Genomic DNA, 24984 nt, shown 5'->3' on the forward strand with positions numbered 1-24984 from the left:
AGGGTTAAAATCTGTCAGTTTTCTTCCTTTTTGCAATTGTTCCCACTAGAACATTTTCACTCTGTGCCAGCTCACAATTTAGGTTTTTCATCACTTTTACTTCCCGTGAGAATGGTCACTGGGACAAATACAAAAGGCGGAAGCATCCAAGGGAATTCAAAGAGTGTCTAAGACATCTCTTTAGAATTTCATCATGCCTCCACAGGACAAATGTTTGGGCAGGCAATGGATTTATGTACTGATTTGTACAGGTACATGAGTCTGGGCCATGCATCGCATGTGCGGCGTACTGGGGTCTGCTCCCCTTGGAGTTGACAGTAGGCTGCGAGAGGACCCCTAGCCAATAGGCAGCCTGCTGTTGATTATAGAATCTGCCCACTGCCAGTTATCAATCATAAGAAGAGTGGTGAGGAACTAGTGTTTCAGCTTCCCAATCAAGCTCCATCCACTGAGTGTTAGTGGTTGTTAGGAGGCTGTCGGCCTGTGAAACTGACAGCATCCTTAACAGCCAGTGACAGGTGGGGAAGGGAGGAGGCAGCGGTGGAAATCATGTCGCTCTGCTGCACAGCATATACAGACAGGCTTTCAGTCATTGTATGCCATCTTAAAGTATATGTGGTTTTGATCTCCTGTTTTGTTATCTATGACCTGGAGGTAATTATTTTTAAATTCTTTACAAAGTGGCACTATTAAGAACTACTTGAATCTGCTGCATGTGTCTTTAAAGCTACCAAAATGAGCATCAGAGAATTTTTCATTTGGCACAGGCCATTTTAAAGAGTCATAGCATCAGAAAAAAGCATTGTTAGGAATGGATTCAATTCCCCGTTTGTGTAGCATTTGATGTGAGAGGATGAGATTAATTTCCAATTTTTTTTCCCCAAAACAGTAAATAATTAACTACCATGCCAAAGATATTTACCCACAACTACATTCAGCAAAGCCTTCTAACTATAAAGAGGTCACAAATTGTATTATTATTTAAACCCCAAATGAACCCAAGTTTTTATTTTTTTTATTATTCAAATATAGGCAAGCTGACTAAAAAGCTAAGGATATAGCAGCTGTTCTAAAGCTGCATCCCATTCTAAACACCCTGGTGCTAGCAACGCAATGCAGATCTGGAGCACTGCTCTCACATAGAGTGCAATGTTCTGGATCTCTAGTAGTCTGAAATTCCCCCCGTACAGTTCTCCGATCAACAAAGCTTGCACTTTCTATATAAAATATAGGCAATGTATGCCTATATTTTATAAAAGCCACTATCCTTTCTTGAGTTAAAAAAGTGTTTGCATGAATTTTTAATTGAGCACTAAGACACCAATGAATCAGATCTTAGGCTTAGCACTGGCCCCTGCTAATGATGAGGCAATGCTGCTGGGACCTGTTACAACCACTGATTAATAAATGTGATTGCGGTGCTGATTTAAAACAGGACTCAAGAGGTTGATATCTCAACAATCTCAAATGAATTATCCACATAATAAAATACCTGTGTGAATGCGGCTGTGTCTTTCAAGCTGACTTGGTTTAGCAAAGCCTTTGTCACATGTATCACACCTAAATAATTTTGGCAATTGAGAATTTCGAGAAGGCCCAGGCTGATGTGTTTGCATGTGATCCTGTTAAGAAAAAATAAATAAAAATACAAACAGAAAAAGTTAAAACATTATTTGCTTAATCCACAATAATGGGAGTAGAGATAAGGTGTATTTAGAATTAAATTAACATAAACTGTAAATAAAAGCAGGCACAGTTTTAGGCTTCTCGGGGTTTCGTTTCCCCCAAAAAAAGCAACACGTACATAATTTTCACATCATGAGAAAATTGTCTGCAGTACTTCACTGCCATATAACCCATGTAACTTTGGAATCACCTATATTATATAGTATGGTATAGTGTTCATAAATCATGCATTGTTTTATGAGTCTATAAATTGTACTCGTCAGCAGGGATTAGGTGACTCCACTAGACCTCTGAATGAATTTGCTGATTACAGGGCAGCAATACATTATTATTATTTAAACACAAAACTCAGGCTACGTTATACACATAGAAAGCTTGGTAAAACCGAATAACTTACAGACTTCTAAAGCATCGGTATACATTTAAACTACCTAAAGCCTAGTACACATGGGCTGAATGTTGGGCGACATCGGTCAGTTTAATAAAAACTGGCCAACATTCGTCCCGTGTGTATGGCAGCTGGTCCGACAGAAGCCAACCATTTGGCCAGCTTCTGTTGGACGTGCATGCGAGAAAACCAGCAGCTGACCGGCTCCTGATCAGTGACATTGGCGGAGAGCGTTGACCGGAGTGTTCTGGAGAGGGGGCTGAACACCTGTCAGAACAAAATAAAGCAACAGGGGAGGTCACTGTACTAACATCGGATTGTTAGTATTGCAGCTCCAACCAGAGGTGTCTGTTTTTTTTTGTTCAACCCGCTGGAGGTGAACAAAAAAACTAGTGGTGTGTACTAGGCTCAAGTCTTGAGCCCCCTCCAAATAATTGGATTTTTCCTACATACTTACCTGTAAAATTAATTTCTTGATTTATTGGAGTACATCACAGGACACAGAGCAGGTTATAAGCATAACTATGAGGGTTATGCACCACGTATAGGTGAATGGATACTGGCAGATCAATCAAACAGGAAGTGAATCCCTATATAACCCCTCCTATACAGGAAGTACCTCCGTTTTGTAGCAAGCAATACATTCCCAGAAAGATGTACTCCAAGAAATGGATTTTTACAGGTAATTATGTAGGAAAAAATATTATTTATCATACATCACAGGACACAGAGCAGGTCAATTGGCCTGTGATTGCTGTTTCCTAAATTTCCCCATATTTCCAAATCCGTGATCAGGTCTGTATTGTTGGTAATCAGTAGATCTAGTAATGCTTTGTTTCTTTTTTCTAACTTTATATCTTTATTAATTTATTTTCGATTTTACAAAACAAACATCACTCTCATACATTTAACCTTTAGAAAAGGCAAAAATCTAAAAAAATTTAAAAGACCCCCCCCCCCCTTCATGAGAAAAATTGTTGATCTCTATATATTGTTCTTGCTCCAGGACATAACTATTCCGATGGTCCGACATCTCATGCTTCCATTCATTCCGATACCCCCATCATTTACCCCCCCCATTCCTCTCTCAACAATATTCCTTCCTATTTCATTTCTTCCTATTTATTGACTCTTCCACTTTTATTCATTGATGCTTTCATTCTTTTTCTCACACCTCAGGCCGCGTATACACGGGCGGACTGTCTGTCCAACTTAGTCCGCTGAAACGTGTTTCAGCGGACAATCCGCTCATGTGTGGGCTTCAGCTGACTTTTTCAGCGGACAGTCTGGCGGACTAAGTCTTTCGGAATTTCCGTAATACAGTCCGTCCAAACTTGGTTTCAGCGGACAGTCCGCTCGTGAGTAGGCAAGTTGGACGGACTAAGTATGGCGCATGCTCAGAAAGGATTTACACGGCCGAAGGTTGCATTGCAGTGTATTGGACGTCGTATTTCTAGTCCCGTCGTACGTGCTGTACACGTCATCGCGCAAGCTTTCAGCGGACTGTCTGTTTATCGTGTGTGGTCAAGTCCGTTCATTCAAAAGTAGGACGGACTGTCTGTCGGATTGTCTGACGAACTTAGTTGGCCAGACAATCTGCCCGTGTGTACGCGGCCTCAGTTTCCAGATCTTTCTTAACACCTCCCTGTCTAATATATGACGTCCTTTCCTTGAGAATCACCACATTCATATTCCGTTCCTATTCCCTACTGGATGGAGGTGTGGAGGACTGCCACTTCTGGGATATGAGTTTCCTAGCTTGGAAGAGGCACCTCAAGATTGCTAATTTGGTATCTTTTGGCCTGCCCCTTCCATCTATCCACCCCAATACACACACCATAGGTTCCATATCTATGGACACCTCAAACACCTGGGATATGGTTTCCACCACCTCCATCCAGTAGCAGAATAACTTGGGACATCTCCAAAACATGTGAATCATGTCCCCCTCTGTCCTTCCACATCTGGGACAGGAAGCATCCTGCCTTCAACCGAACAGAAAGAGTTTTTGCGGGGTGTAATAAGCTCTATACAGTAAAAGTAACAGTAAAAGTGTGACATCTTCTGGGGTGGGGAAAGAGAAACCCATGGTGCAATCTCAAGAATTCCTGATATACTTCCCACGTCTCTTTCCCATTTCTTTCTGAAAGGCTGTGTTCTTTCCGGACACTTTTTATGTAAACTTAAATAAGTTTTTGATATCAGACCTTTTATTGATTTCCTGTATTGCCAGTATACTACACCATTCTATTGACCTCTCTCAGAACTGCTTTGTCATTGCATGTCTGACCAGCAGGTATCTAAAGAAGGATTTATTCGGGACTGCAAATTGCTCCCTTAGTTCCTGGAAAGATTTTAATTTTCCATTTTGTAAAAACTGGTGAATGTACTTTATACCTCGTCTTTCCCATTCCCTAATTTGTCCTATTTTCTGTATCTCACCCAACTTACTATTTGACCATAGGGGGGAGTATTCTGTAAAGCCTCTAAATCCCAAAATTCCTTTAGCCGCTTCCCATACTTTGGTCAAGAGTGGGAGTTCCCCGCACAAAAGTCCCTGCCTCCATAGCTTCCACCAATGGCCTATGGAGAAAACTCTGTAGGGGAGTATTCCCATATATTGAAGCTGGGCTGCTGGAAAGTAACTAAAAGGGTTTCGGGAGTGCAACTCCCCCTTTGTTATTTGGGAGTTGTAAGGTCTTTAACCACTTCCCGACCAGCGCACGACGATGTACGTCGACAGAATGGCACGGGCAGGCATATTGGCGTACAGGTACATCCAATATTCGATGCCGCCCTGCCATCGGGAGCGCGCCGCCGACGGCGCGCTCCCGCGCTGGTTGGGACCCCCGTGAGTCCGGTGGCGGGACCCGCGGACTCGATCGCCGCGGGCATCCCCGCGATCGTCTCACGGAGTGGCCGAATGGAGGAAATGCTGTATAAACAACATTTCTCCATTCTGCCTAGCAACTAGTGACGCTGATCTCTGCTCCATGTGATTGGAGCATAGATCAGTGTACACTAAATGAAAGCCCAACCCCCCCACAGTTAGTAACACACCCCTAGGAACACTTAACCCCTACACTGCCACCCACTGGTTAACCCTTTCACTGCCAGTGTCATTTACACAGGAATCACTGCATTTATATAGCAGTGATTACTGTATAAATGACAATGGTCCCAAAAATGTGTCAAAAATGTCCGATGGGTCCCCCACAATGTCGCAGTCACAATAAAAATTGCAGATCCCCGCCATTACTAGTAAAAAAAATAATAATAAAAAATTATTAATAAAAATGCTATAAAACTATCCCTATTTTGTAAACGCTATAACTTTTGCGCAAACCAATCAATAATCGCTTATTGCGATTTTTTTTACCAAAAATATGTAGAAGAATACGTATCGGATTAAACTGAGGGAAAAAAATGTTTTTTTATATATTTTTGGGGGATATTTATTATAACAAAAAGTAAAAAATAATGCGTTTTTTTCAAAATTGTCGCTCTATTTTTGTTTATAGCGCAAAAAATAAAAATCGCAGAGGTGATCAAATACCACCAAAAGAAAGCTCTATTTGTGGGAAAAAAAGGACGTCAATTTTGTTTGGGAGCCACGTCGCACGACCGCGCAATTGTCAGTTAAAGCGACGCAGCGCCGAATCGCAAAAAGTGGTCTGGTCTTTGACCAGCAAAATGGTCCGGTCTGCAAGTGGTTAAACCGATATGTTCTGAACCCCCCTTCCAAATCAATTCTCTAAATATAGTGTCGATCAGTTAAAACCATTTCTTATAAATCCATACTGGAGAATTATGTAGAATGTACAAAAGTTGTGGTAAGAATATCATTTTAATTAAATTACAGCAACCCGCTGCAGATAGGGGACATTTTTCCAGATTTAAATTTTGTCCTTAAATTTAGTTAGTAATGGAACTAAGTTATTTGCTATAAATTGTTTGGAATCTTTGGAGATGCTAATGCCAAGATATTTCATTTGACTCGCTTTTTTTAGCTGTGTAGCTTCTTGGGGTAAGGGGCTATCTAGGGGATCAACTGGTAGTAGAATGGATTTTTCCCAGTTTAACCTCAGGCCGGAAAAGTAACCAAATTTACTGATTTTACACATTGTTTCTTTTAATGAATTCTGCACATCTCCGAGAAGTAGAAGGAGATCGTCCGCAAATAATATACTTTTTCTTCCTCCACACCTCTTTTATAGCCTTTTATCTCCGCACAAGATCTAAGAGACACAGCCAAAGGCTCGATCGCAAGGACGAAGAGAAGGAGAGACAAAGGACACCCCTGTCTCGTCCCCCTCCACAGCCGAAAACCTAGCAGAGTGTCATTGTTTTTGATCTAAACAACATTTTTACCCATTTAACAAAAGTTGGTCCTATCTGGAATTCTCTCAGAACTCTCCATAAAAAAAACCCATTCTAGGGTATCAAAGGCCTTGGCGGCATCCAAAGAGAGAATAGCTCTTTGTCCCACCTCTTCAGAGGGTATTTGAAGATTTAAATAAACCTGTCTTATGTTTATGCTAGTAGACCTACCAGGAATGAATCCTGATTGGTCGGGATGGACGAGTTTGTATATTACTCTATTTAGTCTAGCCGCCAAGACCTTTGCCAAGATCTTTGCGTCTGAATTCAACGGGGAAATGGGTCTATATGAGGAGGGGTTAAGTGGATCTTTATTTTCTTTAGGTATCACTATTATGGTAGATTCCATCATAGAAGGGGGGAGTTCTCCCTTCGTCTCAGACCAGTTAAAAACTTTCAGTATTTCAGGAGGTAATACCCCACCGAAATAGTGATAGATCTCCACTGGCAGGTCATCAGGGCCTGGGGATTTTTGTCCTGCCATTTCTTGCACAATCCGCTGTATCTCTTCCAGCGTTATAGGGCTATCGAGTATAGCCCTATCTTCCTCGGAGAGACAAGGGATCGTCAGATCCCTAAAGAAATTTTTCCTGGTTGGAGCTATATAAATCCTCGTAATAGTCTCTGAACCTATCCACTATTTCTGGCGTATACGTGGATATTATATTAATCATACCACTGATGATGGTGAATTCGTTCTTACTAGATGTGCCAGCTTTCGGTCTACGCATTCTTCTTCCCCAAATGCTATTTTTTTTTTAAAAATGTATTTATTCTCAGCTTTTCCTAGCATTATAAGATGGTAAATCCACTGTGTCTCTATCCAGGCCCCCAGGTTCTCAGGTGTTGGATCGTTAATGTATTGTTCTTCTAAACAGGTCACTCTTGCTGATGCCCATTCTTCCCTTTCCTTCGATTTTTATTTTTATTTTTGAGATCTGCGGGATCAGTAGGCCTCGAAGGTAGGCCTTCAGTGTGTCCCATACAACCCCCTGTGGGGCCGTACCCATATTCCAGTCAACGTATTCTCTTAGGGCAGTTAATACTTCCTGTGGTTCTCCCATGAGTTCCAACCAGGAAGGGCTAATTCTCCACTCCTGAAAGTGGTTTCTCTCCCCTATGTCCAGGGAGGCCGTCACTGATGAATGGTCTGAAAGACCTCTTGGCAAGTATTTTGGATTGTTTACCATTACAATCACCTCATCGTTCCCCAGTATAAAATCTATCCTTGTTAATGTGGAGTGTGTGCTGGAAAAGCACGCGTAGCTCCGGGATTTTGGTTTTTGAATTCTCCAAATGTCCTTCAGACCCGCCTCTGCCATGATCTGGGATAGTCAGCCCGCGGATGCCAGTCCCCGCCCACGGCGCGCTCTGACATCACCACATCGGGTGCTTCGCACCCGGAAGTGGTGTTCCTCATGCACGCCGATCGTGAGAGATCTCCCAGCAGCATGTATGGTGACACAGGGCGCTGCCACTGACCGCGCCCGGAGGATCAGTGCTGCATGCACACTCCGGTCACTCTTTCCATCCAATGCGCAGTATCTGCGTATAGGGGGCTGGTTTGCACGCCACCGGCTCGGGGGGCGTCACTCCTCCCCCCGCTGGCCCAGGTAACTCTGCCCACTTGGGAGATTTAATGGCTGCTCTCATTCAGTGGGAGCAGCATGCATGTACCTGCAGGTTCATCATGGCTCATCCGCTGGATATTTTGTTTCCTGGCTTGTGAACATCCGTCTCAAGTACAACTTCGCTCTTTGTGTACTGGATATGTATCTTTAAGTCTTCTGCTGGTCTGCTGACCTCATTCACGTGCATGGTACTAGCACTTTGTTCCACTCCTGCTTTTTTATAGATTCCCTAGCTGGTAATATTGCCATCCACCCTAGGTGCCAGAGGGTTGTTCCTTGTCTATATCAGGCTCTCCTTGCCTTCTGGCTGAGGTGGGTTATTCCCTTGTGCAGACATACCTTTACTTCAACAGGACCTCTGCATCAGGTGCTTTTCTTTTGTATAAGTATATTTAGACTTCATATATGTTACACTAGAATTACCTTGCTCACTTTTACACTATCACCCCTCTAGGCGCCCTCCCTTGTGGCCTTCTGGCCAGCTCCTTTGCAGCTCTGTGTCCTCCCATCATTTTCCAGCAGTGCTAGATGTTCCAGGTTGCCCTGACTGCAAATTCCCCAACAATCCGTGATTGTGGTTTCTTTTATATATCAGGTACATGCTTTTGTTTTGTTTTTGTTTTTTGAATATTCTCCCTTTCTGGATTGTTTACACCCCTCTCTCTGAGGACTAATGATCATTATTGTTGTTAATGGACGGAACGCCGTATTTTCCTGTTATAATCCAGGCGGGACCCCTCCTATTGACTCCCAGCTAGCATAGCACCCAGCATAGCCCTTTTGTTCCTCATATATACACACATATACATCTTTACTTTTATACCAAGACTCTATTACCATCATTTCCTTTTTTCAGCTATCTGTGTCCTATAGGGTGATTGTTCCCTGGCCATTTGGGGGGTTTTCTGTAGGAGCCCTCTGTTGAGGACTTTCCACAGTGGGCGGACGGACGGGCAGGCGTCGCCTTCAGCTCGGGCCCGGGTACCTGAGTGCTGAGCAGTGACTTCTTTTCCACCTTCGTGCATACCACACCAAGGATCTTCCCTCTCTCTTTGGTTTTAAAATTTTGGATGCATTACGATGATTGCATGATACACCACAGGGTCAGTATATATGGCTTAATTTACATATGAAATGCTCTCATCCCTATGGTCATTGTTTGTGGTCAATCCTACAAATGTATTGCTATATTTTTCTTACATTACTGTTTCTTTATAGATATATACATATATGCTGATTCGTATTCCCTGAAGAAGAATCAAAACTCGAAACGCGTCGGAATACCTTTTATCTCTCAAATAAATATTGAACAATTTAGCATAACAAGTTGTCTTTTCCCTTTAAAATCCCAAAGAGGAATAAACTCCATATATACTAGACTCAGAACCTGGGCTTCCAGGGAAACAATGTGCTTACATTTTGTACAGCATTATTCGCCCTCGATCAGGTGATCAAGGAACGCATGCATGCTGCAGGATGTACACCGAGTCGCATCTCCACACCCGCCTCGCATCGTACCTACTAATTTAATGAGGATTGGGGAATATACCCTGTCCAAATTAACAACTAGCTTCCTGACACTAATACTCAATACACAGGTACTCAATAATACAATACCAGGCTTTACTCATTCACAAATCGTGTTACAAGCAGTGAAATCAATGAAAGAACTTTTCACAGGGGAGGAGGAAGGGGACGTGTCCCTGTCAGACCATCTGCACTGCTGTTCTATCTGAAGCTTTGAACCATTGCAGTTCAGAGATAGGAAGGGGACAGGCGTACCTGTAGTGATGATGTCTCCAGAATCCAGCTGCCTGCACAATGTGTCACATACTTTATTACAGGTAAGTCACGTGACTATAACTGTAGGGTTTTTTGTTGTTTTTTTGTAGCTAAACTTAAGCTTCCACAAAACCCCTAAGATGAATTGTTTATCTGAACCTAGCACCTTCATGAACCTAACACTTGCCTTAAACTATAAGAAAAATATTTATAATAGGGGTAGGCAAACTTGGTGTAGGCAGCTGTGGTGAAACTACAAGTCCCATGAGACATTGCAAGACCCTGACAATCACAGGCATGCCTTCTAGAGGCAGAGGCATGATGGGATTTGTAGTTTCACCACAGCTGGAGTGCCGAGGTTGCCTACCCCTGTACTGGAAGAACAAAATATTATATTTTTACAACAAATACTAATCACAGATCTACTAGTGGTAAAATAAAAAGTTTGGCGCCAATTTAAAATGTTCCAAATGATCAGTTCTAAAAGAAAATCTGTGCCAACGTGAAATGATTTGCCTTGAATAATGGTTAGGGAAAAGATAAACAGATTAGTTGGGGGAAGAACTGACATCATTCAAGAAAATGTGACTTGTAGGTTAATAAGTTCTCTTTAGTAACTAAATCAAGACATAGCAACATACTGAAAATAATCTTCCCTTCTAATTGCTGTAAAAGGACAGACTTGAGGACTGTAGAAATCAGATTGGGTTCCCTGGAAGACATGAGATGTCTTTGGCAAAGTGATATTTCTGTTGCGACATTCATCCACAAAGAAAAAAACTTTTTTTATATGAACAGACCAGGCCAGTAAAACCAGGCTGATTCAGGCTACAGTCAAGGAATAAGGCAACATATGACTTGCAGTGGTTGCCCCCATACTCCTAGTGTAAAATTCTTGTCAAGTCTAAGGTGGAATTAACAAGGCACTGTTGCTTACCCTATTCCTCATTCTGGTCAGCTTCTATGCTCTTGTACTCCCTAATGACCCGATCTGTAGGTGGTCCTTCAGCGGCCTCATGTGCAATGTAGAGCACCTCAGAGAGAAGGTGAGTGCTGGACTAGTCGTACATATAGAGAGAGACTGCTAGAGTGGGGAATAATAGGATTTTTAAAACAGCTTACCTGTAAAATCCTTTTCTTGGAGTACATCATAGGACATAGGGCCTCAAGTATTTACTTAGTGGGTTATAGCTACCTTCAGGTGTTGACACTGGCACACCCAATACAGGAAGTTGGCTCCCCTATATAACCCCTCCTCCTTCCAGGAGTACTTCAGTTTTTGTAGCCAAGCAATATAAGCAATATACTTTCACACCATAAAACAGAGGGGCGGAAGGCTCTCTGTCCTATGATGTACTCCAAGAAAAGGATTTTACAGGTAAGCTTTTTTTAAAATCCTATTTTCTTTATCGTACATCATAGGAAATAGAGTCTCAAGTAATTATTGGGAAATCCCATAGCAATGCTACTTGAGGGGAGGGAGACACAACCTGTAGGGCACCCCCAGACCTTGAGGGCTTATACTGCTGCCTGCAGCACACTGCACTCAAAGGCGATATCCTCAATCCTTCTTACATCCACTTGATAAAATTTTGTGACTGTATGGCCCGAAGACCAACTTGTGGCCTTGTAGATCTGAGCAAAGGATGCCTGGTGACAAAATGCCCAACAAGCACTAACCGCTCAGGTAGAGTGCGCTTTAACTTGAAAAGGGGGAATCTTACTCTTTAAATCATAAGTTTGAATTATAACTTGCCAAATCCATTTAGCAACAGTGGATTTCGACACTGCCGGTCATTTATTAGGACCCTCTGGCAGAATAAATAAGACATCAGTTTTACGAATCTGAGCAGTTCTCTCTAACTGGCTGCCGCCCGCCCACCGTCATATGATGGCGGAGCGGTGCAGCTCTTGTTTTCAGCCACTGTCATATGACGGTGGCCCAGAATGGCTGTGTCCGTGCAAAACGGCGATCGTGGCCGCGCTGTGTTGCTAGGACACAGCGCGACCCCTATCTGTGTAAAGAGCCGAGTCCTCGGCTCTTTAAACATGTGATCGGCTGTGTCCAATAACAGCTGGTCACATGTAAACAAGGAAGTGCCAATAATCTGCGCTCCTCGCCTCACACTGACAGAGTGTGTGGCGAGGAGAACCGATCAGTGGCATCTCCTCACAGGGGAACATTTATGAATGTAATCAGGGCACTGATCATCAGTGCCCTGATTACAATAGTACAAAAAAAATAGTGAAAAAAAAAAGCGTAAAAAACAGTGCCCACCAATGGCAGCAATCAGCGCCCACCACTGCCAACAAGTGCCACCAATCAGTGCCCATTAGCGATGCCAGTCAATGCTGGCAATCAATGCCACCCATCAGTGCTGCCCATCAATGCCCATTACTGCAGTCAATCAATGCCCATCAGTGTCGCCCATCAGTGCTACCCATCAATGTCCAGTGTCCATCAGTACCGTCTATCCGTGCCGCCTATTAGTGCCCACTAATGCCACCTATTAGTGCCCACCAGTGCCGCCTACCAGTGCCCATCAGTGCCGCTTATCAGTGCCACCTGTCAATGCCCATAAGTGCGGCATATTAGTGCCTCCTCATCAGTGCCACCTAATCAGTGCCAGTAAGTGCCACCTATCAGTGCCCATTAGTGCCGCCTCATCAGCGCACATCAGTAAAGGTGAAAAATTACTTAGTTACAAAATTTACTGACAGAAAATAGTGAAAAACATTTTTTTCAAACTTTTTGCTCTTTTTTTTGTCAAAAATAAACCCAGCAGTGATTAAATACCACCAAAAGAAAGCTCTATTTGTGTGAAGAAAATTATAAAAAAAATAGTTTGGGTACAGTATAGCATGACCATTTAATTGTCATTCAAAGTGTGACAAAGCTGAAAAATGGCTTTGGCAGGAAGGGGGTGAATGTGCCCTGTAGGCAAGTGGTTAAATAGATTTTCACTGCTCCCACTACATCAAGACAATGTAATGACTTTTCTTCCCTGGAACACAGTTTTGGGAAAAACAATGGCAGGACAATATCTTCATTCAGATGAAAGCCTGAAATCACTTTTGGCAAAATGCCTGGACGAGGGCGCAACACCACTCTGTCCTCATGAATGATCAAATATGGCTCTTTACAAGAAAGATCAGCCAATTCTGAATCCCTCCTTGCTGAGCATATAGCAACCAAAAATATCAGCTTCCTAGTCAGGACTAAGGGAATATGCTGTAATGGATCGTTTTTGTAACACTGACAAAATTAAATTCAAGTACCAAGGGGTTAAAGGTGATTTAACTGGCAGATTAATCCGCATCACCCCTTGCATAAAACTACGGACTAAAGAATTCGTAGCAAGCGGGCTCTGAAATAAAACCGATAAGGCTGAGACTTGGCCCTTAATAGTACTTAGGGCCAACTTCATCTCTACACCCAATTGTAGAAAAGCCTATACTATATCTCCGAGGGTGCCAAACCTTGGATTCACATCAGGAAAACAGATTTACAAATGCTATAATATATAGCTCTGGAAACGGGTTTCCTTGCATTGATTAAAGTTGATATAACTGACCTGGAAAGCCCACGTTTCCCCAGAATGTGGGTTTCAATAGCCAAGCCATTAAAGTGGTTGTAAACCCTTACAGACCACTTTGACCTACAGGTAAGCCTAGATTAAGGCTTATCTGTAGGTCCAAGAAATGTCTCCTAAACCTACAAGATTTAGGAGATATTTGCAAAAAGACAGGCACCGCTGAGCATGCCGCTGCTAACGGCGATATGCCGTTAGTGGCGGCTCCCATGCGCATGTGCGGGAGTGACGGCCAATCATAGCGCCAGAGCCATGATACCTGGAAAGAAGATGGCTGCTCCGTGGAAGAGGGGACAGCGGCGACATCGCAGGCTCCTGTGTCAGGTAAGTGACACATAATGGGCTACTATGTGATGCATAGTAGCCCATTATGCTTTACCTTTGCAAGGAAACAAAGAGGAAGTAAACCCATCAGGGTTTACTTCCTCTTTAAATTTAGTGTTCGTAAAGTAGGATGGAATATCGGCCCCTGCGAGAGCAGGTCTGGCCTTAGTGGGAGAGGCCAAGGACCCTCCACCTCCATCTTTACGATCTCGGTGTACCATGACCTTCTGGGCTATGCTGGTGCTACCAGAATTACCGGCTTTCTTTCCAGCTTGATCGTGCAAAAAAATCGAGGCAGCAACTGAATCAGGTAAAAGCATAGATCAGTGAAAACTGATCCCACAGGGTTACCAGCGCATCTGTTCCGTATGCGAGTGGATCCCTTGTTCTGGACACAAAGTTGACTAACTTCATGTTGAATCTGGATGCTAGAAGATCTATGTCCGGAGTCCCCCATCTTTGGCAAACAGCCTGCAAAACATCGGGATGAAGAGACCATTCCCCTGGGAATAACTGTTGGGGACTTAGATAGTCCACCTGCAAATTTTCTACTCCCGGAAGGAAAACTGCCGACAGGCATGGGACATTCCTTTCTGCCAAAGTTAGGATATGGTTCACCTCTCTCTGAGAGACTTTTGGTGCCCCCTTGGTGACTGATATGCCGTGGCGTTGTCAGATTGGATCCTGACAGGACAATTCTTTAACCTGGAAGTCCAGGTTTTCAGAGCCAGACACACTGCCCAAATTTCTACATGTTGATGGGCAGGGCTCTTTCGAGTTTTGACCACTGTCCCTGGACAGTTGTCTTTTCTAGTACTGCTCCCCAGCCTGAGAGGCTGGCATCTGTCGTTAACTACTTTCCAGATAATAGGTCTGAAGGATTTCCCTTTCAGCAGATTCTGGCTTCGTAACCACCAATTGAGGCTTTGGGACACTCTTGGGGAGAGCCACATTAGCAAGTCCAAACCTTGGATCATCTTGTTCCAAGCAGAGAGGATACTGTTTTGCAACAGTCTTGAATGGAACCGGGCATAGGGAACTGCTTCGAATGAAGCTACCACCTTTCCTAACAACCTCATGCAATGGTGAATTTAATGATTTGCTTTTGACCTGGCCATCCGTACCAGCTCTCGTATGGAGCTGATCTTTGCTGAAGGCAAGAACACCCTTTTTTGGGCTGTATCTATGATCAGGCCTAAATAATCCAGCCTTCTTACTGGTTTTAAGGAACACTTCTCTAGGTTGAGGATTCGACCAAGACTTTCCAGGTAACTGGGTGTAATGTGTACGCTTTGTTTTAAGCGAGTCACTGACTGGTCTATTAACAATAGATCGTCTAGGTACGCCAACATTGTTATGCCCTGTGCCCTTAACCTGGCTAGAGGTGGAGCCAGTATTTTTGTAAATACCCGTGGTGCTGTGGCTACCCCGAAGGGTAAGGCTGCAAACTGAAAGTGTTGTTCTACTTTTAAATCGCAGAAACCATTGGTGAGCAGGAAATATAGGGACATGCAAATACATCCCTGATGTCGATGGACGCCAGAAGTTTTCCCCCTTGTAGGATGGAGACCACTGACCTGATCGACTCCATGCAGAATGAGCGTTTTTTTTTAGGAACCGATTTAGATTTCTTAGGTCCAGAATGGGACATCTCCATTCGGTTTTGGTACCGTAAAACAGGTTTGAGTAGAATCCTAAACCCTGTTCTTCTGTAGGGATCTGTATGATTACCCCTTGAGTCAATAATCGGTCTAATGCTTGAAACAGGGACAGTTTTTTCCCTGGATCCTTGGGAACGTTTGATTTCAGAAAATTAGATGGTGGAAACTCCGAAACTCTAGTTTGTATCCTAGAGTCACTGTGGAGAGCACCCAGATGTCCTGAGTTTCCCTTTGCCAGACTTCTGTGAAATGCAGAAGTCTTCCCCCACCTTGTTGAGGGGAGACGCCTCTTCGTGAAGAGGGCTTAGTAGTCTGCTCTGCAGTTTTGCGGCTCCGGGTTTTTCTTTGAGCCTGGGCCTGACCCTGCAATTTTCCTCTGGAATCTAAAGGTGGAAGACGTCACCACTGCCTAGAGGCGGATGCGCTTAGCGCAGGATAGAAAGTCAGTTTAAATGAAGGAAGTTTATACTTTCTTTTGACTAGCAAAAGAGTACTTTTTCCCCACTAGAAATTGTCTGCATGTATTTATCCAAATCATCTCCAAATAGTTGCTCCCCATGAAATGGGAAACTAGACTAGTAGATTTTTGCAGGGTGCTTCGGCGGACCAACCCTTTAACCAAAGGGTCCTACGCATGTGTACTAGCACAAGTGCGAGGTGAGACGCCTGGAGCATAGAATCCTTCATAGCATCTATGGCAAAACATAATGCTTTTGGCAAGTCAGCCAACTCATGGGCCTGTTGTGCAGGGAGCACGTTAAGGGCCTCTGTGAACTGGTCCTTTAAGGACAGACAGATGCCTATAGCTGCAATTGCAGGCTGAGCAACAGTACCTGTTAAAGAAAAAGAGGATTTTAACAGAAATTCCAACTTTTTATCTGTTGGATCCTTTAACATTTGCGCATTGTCCACTGGACAAGTCAAACTTTTATTCACACTGGAAACCGCAGCATCTACTGCTGGAACTTTCCATTATTTGGTAATTTTTTCCTCCATATGATAGAGAACTGAGAATTTCTTTGGAGAGAGAAAATGCTTATTCGGATGATTCCATTTGGTATAAATACGTTTCTCTAGTAATGCGTGTACAGGAAACGCATGCACTGGTTGCGAAGGTTTCAAAGAACCCAAAGAAGAAACCAGACTTTCAGCTGACTCTGTTAGGGATAGCATGAAGGAACCATTTCCATAAGGATTTGTACCTCAGATTGTGAAGCTGAGACATCAGCTGTTTCCTCTGCAGAGGAATAATCGGTTTGTTTTTCCTGATCGTTTGAGGGTAATACCTCATCCTGTCCCCACTGTTCCGCTGGTAAATGGTTTGGAGTGGGAGAGAGGGATCTAGCATGCTTCCTATCCCCATCAATGGAGGATGCGATTAAAGCAGCTAATCTTCCTTCTAAACCTTGTAGGGCAGAGGAAAATACTTGAAGTTGAAGTGAGACAAGCAGTTGTACCATCGGCCGGTTCCAATGACTCACCCTGGCTTGCCATGTCAGGTATCTCTGGAGAGGATGACAATGTGGCAGCATGACTGGAGTTCCCAGCGCCTGGGGGTGGTTTTGGTGCCTCAGTATTAAGCCTTGAAGCCATAGTGCAAAGCACAAAAGCAGAGGCACTCTAAGAACTGGTCTTATTTATTTGAACAAAAGTAGGAAAAACAATAGCAGCATAGACTGATCTAATGCCAAAGTATTTTCCTGTACTGCAATGACTGTGTAAACCCCTCACGTGCACCAGCGCTCCTGTGTCCTGTGTCAGCCTTCCTTCAGCTGCTCTGATAGACACTGTCTGTTTCCAGAGTGTCAGCTTTTATCAGGTGTAAGCCTGATTGCTGTGCACCATGTGTTTGTAAGGAAGCGGAGTCTGCACGCGGCGCCAACTGCTTAAACCACACTCCTTCCTGACATCAGCCTCGTGCGCGCGTGCGGCGTCCTGAGCCACAAACCAGAGGAGACTGCAGCCACACTGCGGAGTGTCTCCTTGACCTTACAGCTTATGGCAAGTAAATATCCTTTTGTGCTGTTTAGCAAGAAGCCACCCCACACCTCTTAGGGGGGGGGTTATACAGTAGATTTAACAGCTTTTATGTTAACATAACATGTAAACCCCAGCCACCCAGTTTCCCCAAATGTGGGGAGAGGAGAAGCCCCTCCAGCTGCTGAGAAACCCGCTTTTAGCATACATTTAAACAGGGTATACACACTCTTAAGCCCCATACACACTATCAGATTTTCTGCAGATATTTATTTCTTTCAGATTTACCAAAACCATGTAGTGCAAGGGCCTGCCTGATTGCATACAAATTGAAACTCCTAAGGTTTGAAACCATATTTTATGGTTTTGGTAAATCTGAAGGAAAAAATCAGCAGAAAAGTCATAGGTGGACTTTGCAGTTCCTATGCTTTCCTCTTACCTTTTTCTCGCTGCAGGATACTGCTGTAAACAGATTCAAACTTCACCCATCACGGCGGGCAGCGTGGTTTAAACCTTCAAAGACTGGGGCCCTTTAGTAGGGGTTCCACTGCTTTGGATCTTGTATAGCACCCCTCAGGGAAACTTTAGGTAATGTAGCAAGACCAAAAAGATTCCTGGTTCCTAGGGTCCAGCCCTCAAAGGAGCATTACAGGTAAAACCTCATTCTTCTATGCAAGGCCTGGGTACCATCCTGCAGCCGCAGTGACGGGATGGATCCAGTTGTGGAGGCTTTTTAAATCCAGCATGGATTCCCCCTGGAGCTCCTCGGAGCACATCTTCACTCGTGCCAAGACATTTAGACACTGGCGAAAAAACCGAGGTACTCCTGAAAAGAGGAGGGGTTATATAGGGGAGTCAATTTCCTGTATTGGGTGTGCCAGTGTCAACACCTAAAGGTAGCTATAATCCACTAAGTAAATACTTGAGGCTCTATGTCCTATCATGTACGATAAAGAAAAGGTATGTATCCTGAGTCTAGCACCCCTAGAGTTAATGAGCATTTAACCCTCGCAGTGACGGAGGCCCCATGGCAAGGGTACATTTTGCGTGATTCATTGGTGTTCAACTTTACGTTTCTGATATAACAAAAGATGTAAAATAAAGACTACAATGTTAACACCACATATTCCCTACCTTTAGATGTGACGCTCTCTTAAAGGCTTTATTGCACAGGTGGCACACATGAATCTTTTCCTTCCCATGAGCATCTTTGTTATGATCTGCCAACATGGAGGCAGAGGGAAAGTAATGATTACATTCAAAGCACTGGTATATTCTGTCCTGCTTGTCTGCGTTGCAACCTTTATCTATGCGTGCTTCATCTGTAACCTATAGGAAAAACAATCATTGACTGTAAAATGATATCACTGGCGCATTACATTGCCAAGTAAATATCAAATATATTAAAAATATATAGTAAACACATAAAAACCATTCTGGTCAATGTATATCCATAATGTATATGGTATAGTTATCTCCCATATTTAGTGATTCCGTTGTTTTGTGCAAACATCATGAAAACAAACAATAGTCAATTACCATAATGTCAATTTGCCTGTTAACAGTGATATTCTAGGACAATAGACTAGGACAATAATGCATGGTCATTTCCTAGCGGTAGTTTAAAGTGGTTATAAACCCTTAGGCTGGGTTCGTACTTGAGAATGCAGTGGCTCACCGCAGGAGTCTGGTGTGTCTCCATTCACCGTTTCAGGTCCAATTTCAGCCCGAATTTTGGGCTGCTTTCAGACCATGAAATGGACCAAAAGACGCACAGGTGCAGTGCGCATGTGCGAGGGATCTGTGATGGCTGCATGAGCAAAGAACTCCGCACCACACCAGACCAGCAGCACCCACTCCAGCCACATTTTGCTACTCTGATCGGGGCGATCGGACCCCCGCACCTCCATGGATCACCCCTGCATGTTTAATCCGGCTTCCAGGCGTAATCTGGAGCCAGCATTCATAGCCTCCACCCAGCCTGCGTACATCAAGATGGCCTCAGCGGCAAAGCCTCATGTCTCCCACACAGACGGCCCACCAGATCACAGGCAAGTGCTCTCTCCAGCGCTTCTGTACTATCCACTAGGGTCCCAAGGACAGGTCCAGCAAGACATGATACCCTCCCTGGCATCCACAGAGTTCCTGCTCGGCCACTCTTTGGGGGATCAGGCCTTCTCCCCCACAGAGCCTGTCATGGCCGCCTACACAGACTTCCCCCGCCATGAAGCCCCTGCCTGGGATCACCATTTTAATGTGGAAGATATCTATCTCAAACTGTCAGTGCTCCTGGATAGGGGTCTAGCCTCCACAGCAGCTAAAATCACTGGGGACATAAAAGCAGATCTACAAAATATTGGCTCCAGGATGGAGGCTATTGAAAGCAAGTGGGTTCAGACTCTTCAAAACTCTGATCTCATTCAAACCCTCCAAGATCAATTGGACACTGCTGTGTCCTGCATTAATGGATTTAGAGAATAGATACAGGAGGTACAATTTCTACACACCTTCACACAGAGAGGCATTCTGTGCAGATAGGCTTTTCCGTTTGCAATGAAATTCACAAAGGACAGAATCAACCTTTCTCCAACTTCACCAAGGGTGAAAAGCTGCTCCTCAGCCTGAAGATAATATCACAAGAGATGGATATGGAAAACTCTTTCCCCTCCATGGGTTGAAACAAACGTCCACCACCTGTAAGGCCTATGATCCCCCTTTGGAATAAGCCCAAAGCTCGCAGGTCTTCCCATACGGCCCTCCTTGAACTCCTGGCTGATGCAAAGTTCTTATCCTAGTTGGAGACGGGTCAAAGAGATTAACTGTTCTTCTCTCTGCCAAGATTGATTTTCTCGCTAACAGTTTGGTTGTAGTTTCCTTTATTCCCATTCCTATTAACAACGAGACCTCTAGAGACCCTTTCTCAACTTTGGTTGTGAAAGACAAGTCACCCAGATTTACCAAGTAAGTCTCCCTGGGTGGGGTTGTGACAAACGGGGATCCAAGGATCCACTGATCTCCCCTTATGATCACATTGGTTTCCAGTGTCGGCATTTAGCTTTGCTGACAATGTTCCGATCCCCTCAATCACGTTTTAATTTTTTTTTATTATTATTAAAAGTTATTATTTTTACATTTCAGGGTGCCCTGGTCCGGGGTGACTCACATGCACATCCTCCTATTCCTTAAGACTCCTGACGGTTTCTGGGGGATAGGACCTCCAGGCCTCGTTTGGCATGGAGATTTTTGTTTCTCAAAACTCTCTCACTTCTACGTGTGAGATGATCTCTAAGTTCTTTTTCTCCTCCCGGGGGTTCTCTTACCTCTTTTCTTTGGAGTATCAATTAAAGCGGGAGTCCACCGGGACTCCGCGTTTTTTTTTTTTTTTTTAAAAGCCAGCAGCTACAAATACTGCAGCTGCTGACTTTTAAAATAGCGACACTTACATGTCCAGCGTGCCCGCGATGTCGGCACCCGAAGCCGATCTGTAGATCGTATGTCGGGTGCTGCCGCCGCCATCTTGGGTATGGGAATCAGAAAATGGAGCCTTTCGGCTTCATTTCCCGGTTCCCTACTGCGCATGCGCGAATCGCGCTGCGCAATAAGGACGGTCCCCGCTGCCTCTGGGATCTGTGTGTTTCCCAGCAGGCAGCGGGGCACTTGCGGAAAGGGGCGTAATATACGCCCCTTTCCGCAGAGAGCTATCCCGGAAGTGGGTGCAGAATACCTGTACTGTACAGGTATCTGCACCCCCCTCCCCCCTGAAAGGTGCCAATTGTGGCGCCGGAGGGGGGGAGGGTTCCGATGAGCGGAGGTCCACTTTAGGGTGGACCTCTGCTTTAACCTTATTTTTCCTTTCAGTTTGGGTACTCACCTGGCCCCCACATCCCGAGAGTCCTCATTGGAGCAGACCAGAGCTCCCATTTACTCACACATATAGGAACAGACTCCCAGAGGCAAGTGGCGATGGACACTTTTGCACCCCTCATCTATGGTTCCATGGTTGATCACACACGAAATGCTTTAAAAGGTAGCTACTCACAATGTCCAGGGTATGAATTACCCCCTCAAAAGGAGAACGTTTTTTAACCACTTTAAATCTTCAAAACTAGATATTGTCATGCTTCAGGAAACTCATTTCCAGCTCGGTACAGTCCCAAATTCCTCCACTCTCACTTCCCTAATTTTCTTCTTGCCAGTGCAGGGAATAAAACTAAAGGGGTGACCATTATATTTGCAAAATCTTTTAATTTTAACCGGATCTCTGACATAAAAGACCTAGATTCATACTAGTTAAAGGAACAATAGAAGGTCATCTTTACTCTTTCATCTCCTACTAAGCCCCTAACAAAGATCAAGCTGCCTTTTTCAAACACCTCTTTGACTCCCTCTGCCCCATCCTGGAGGGCACAGTCGTTTTCGGGGGAAGGGGGGGGGGGGGAACCATAGGGTGAACAGCCTTGGGATTGGCAGATGCCTATTGCAGTGATTGCAGGCTGAGTAGGGGCACCTGCCAAGGAAAAGGCAGACTTTAGCAGGGATTACAACTTTTTATCTGTTGGATCCTTAAGCATCTGTGCATTGTCTACAGGACAAGTTAGGCTATTATTCACATTGGAAATCGCAGCATCAATTTCTGGTACTTTCTATTTTTTGGAAAATTCCTCCTGCAGGGGATAGAGAATTGAAAATCTATTAGGAGGGAGAAAATGCTTATCCGGGTGATACCATTCAGCAGAAATAAGCTTTTCTAGTAATGCATGTGCAGGAAATGCATGCAAAGGATGAGAAGGTTTTAGGGACCCAAGGAAGAAGCTGATCTTTCAGGAGACTCTATTAGGGGTAGGATGAAAGTAGAATGAACCATCTCTGTAAGAGTTTGTATCAGCAATTTCTCAGATTGAGAGGCTGAAAAAGGTTCATCTACTGTTTTTTTCTTCTACAGAGGAATCATCGGTTTGCTTTTCCTCCTGATTGACTGAGGGTAACACCTCATCCTGTGCCCACTGTTCCCCTTGAAAGGTTCTGAAGTGGGGGAAGGGGATCTAGCACACTTCCTATCCGTTTGAATGGAGGATGCGATTAAAGCTGCTAATCTCCCTGCAGGGTCTGGAAGGAAGGAGGAAAGGACATCTTCAGTCACGTATACAGGGACTGAGATGTGAGAAGCAGCTACACCATCAACCATTGTTCCAATGGCTCACCCTGGCTTACCATAACTGGTAATTCAGGTAAGGATGACAGTGTGGAAATGCGACTTGAGATCCTAATGCCTGGGGGTGAAACCTTTAGTATCTTTTTGTTTTTTGTGGTCTTTTTTGGCAGGCATAGTACGAAGTACAAAAACAGAGACACTATACAAATTTGCACTTAATTGCTAAAAATAGTCATGACTTTTAAAGCCGCTATACAGTTAAGTCTAGTTCTGGAAAAAGAGTGTTGTTACGTTATTAGGAATTTTTGCAGCCCACAGCTCATGTTTGTGTTGCAGGCTGCTTGTCTTCGGATATGAGGCCTCAGGTACCATCCTTTTAGGCCTCAATGGCACTTTGGATGGATCTGGCATGGATCCCTCCTGGCGCTCCATAGAGTGCATTTTCACTCGTGACCGACACTGGCGAAAAAACTGATGTGCTCCTGGAAGGAGGAGAGGTTTTATAGGGAGTAAACTTCCTTGATTGGGTTTACCAGTGTCAACACCTGAAGGTAGCCTATAACCCATTAGTAATTACTTAAGGCTCTGTGTCCCATGATTTGCAATAAAGAAAGAAGGTTTTGGTTGCCTAGTAGTCTGGTAAAGGATTTAAAAAGAAAACCAAAATCAGCCCGAGACTTGACAGTTTGATGCCAAAAATATTGAGAAATTTGGTATGGGGGTATTAGGGCAGCCATTCACGCTAGCCTCCTGGAACCAACCAAAACCAAAAAATGCTGTTTGGACTATACCGGTACTTTTTATTCAAAAAACAAAGAGAGAGAGTATCTTTGAGTATCTGTAAATGATAAATACTCTGGGGTGTACCATGATTTTAATAATGATGTTCTGTGTTTTTTCTTTTTTTATGCATTTATTAAACATTAGTAAATTTTAATAATTATTATTTTTCTCTCTTTGTTTTTTGAATAAAAAGTACTGGTATAGTCCAAACAGCATTTTTTGGTTTGGGTTGGTTCCAGGAGGCTAGCATGAACGGCTGCCCCAATACCCCCATACCAAATTTCTCGATATCTAAGATTTGTGGATGATGGTACTTGGTATTTGTACATTTATCAGAGGCGATACTCGTAACTCTTTGAAGTTTGATGCCAAAAGAAATCTCCAAGAACTCCAAAACTTTCACACTGGGGCCTTTTGCAGGTGCTACAGCACTAAAAACTGTGTCTCCAGTGTGAGCTTGCAGGACGGTCAACAAAGTCCTGCAAGCTGCAACTTTGGAGCGCTGTAGGAGCGGTGTATTTACCGCTCCTAAAGCGCCCCTTCCCATTGAAAACAATGGGACAGCGCTGCAAACCCTCCTGCAAAGCACCGCTTTGCGGGCGGTTTTAACCCTTTTTCGCCCCGCTAGCAGCCAAATAGCACCCCTTAAAAAACGGTAAAGCGCTGCTAAATATAGTGTGAAAGTAGCCAAACTCTTGCAACATTTATGGTCAAACTGCATACATCTACACACAGGAAGAGATTACACCAATTTAATCTGCATGGAGGTGTCACAGGAAGACACTTTTGCTGTCCAAAAAGAATATTGGAGAAGGACTACGTTTTGTCGTTAAAAATATAGGCCAGAATTTCTTAGCCAATGTGCATGTGCACCTCCACATACAGGCACATTGCAGTGCCTGAGAAAGCCACCCAGCAGCAGTAAATGTACTGTTGGTGGTCGGCAAGTGGTTAAAGGTAATCATATACCACTAAGGAAGCAGCTACCTAATGAACATAGTGGGATGCCAGTAAGCATAAAGTGGGATGCAGCTTATTTGATCATACTGTACACGCTGAAGATTTTCTATAAGATCACAATAAATCCACATCTTTCTTAAAAGCAACTCTGTGCTGACATAAAACATAACTACTTCTTAGGTGTCTGTGTGTTGTAAGTGAAGAAACCTTGCAACTAAAATTATAAATTTTAAATAAATGTTTGCAAAACTGTCACAATCATTTGTTAAATGAACAGTAGCTGTATTTGTCCTAGATAAGTTCCTGATTCTGTCCACATTTTGACAGATCCTCTCCCTTTGAGATTCTGAATACAATTTTGCTCTCTGTGTGGCTTTCCTCTATATAAAAGAAAACAATGTACATTTTTTGTCATGCGTATAACACACATTGTATAATACATAAGGGATAGTACACATGTATATATGTTTCTGTTATTTTAAAGAGACAGCAAAGTACCTGGTAATTGAGATCACTAGTGTTGCTGGAAGGCTGTCCTCCATGACTAACCAATATGACCTGTTGATTGCCAGTTCCACTTTGTCCCGATAAGCTGTTATCAGACAGAATGCCAGAGAATTGTTGGCTCTGTTGAGAAATCAAATATAATTTAAACATTCAGATCTAA

At 43.7% G+C, this 24984-nt stretch overlaps 1 protein-coding gene across 1 annotated transcript in view; it reads right to left on the minus strand.

Moving 5' to 3' along the window:
- ZNF236 (zinc finger protein 236) overlaps positions 1–24984 on the minus strand; it is a 336247-nt gene that overhangs the window by 36802 nt on the left and 274461 nt on the right. Inside the window, exons 29-31 of the mRNA XM_077492345.1 lie at positions 24816–24944; positions 18557–18751; positions 1493–1622 (exon numbers count right to left, since the gene is read on the minus strand). Of these exons, the coding sequence (XP_077348471.1) occupies positions 1493–1622; positions 18557–18751; positions 24816–24944 (454 nt within the window). The remainder of the gene's footprint in view (positions 1–1492; positions 1623–18556; positions 18752–24815; positions 24945–24984) is intronic.

The sequence above is a fragment of the Lithobates pipiens genome, unplaced genomic scaffold, assembly GCF_037356315.1.
Source record: "Lithobates pipiens isolate NorthernLeopardFrog02 unplaced genomic scaffold, aLitPip1_a1.2 Scaffold_19, whole genome shotgun sequence".
Taxonomy (NCBI): Eukaryota; Metazoa; Chordata; class Amphibia; order Anura; family Ranidae; genus Lithobates; species Lithobates pipiens.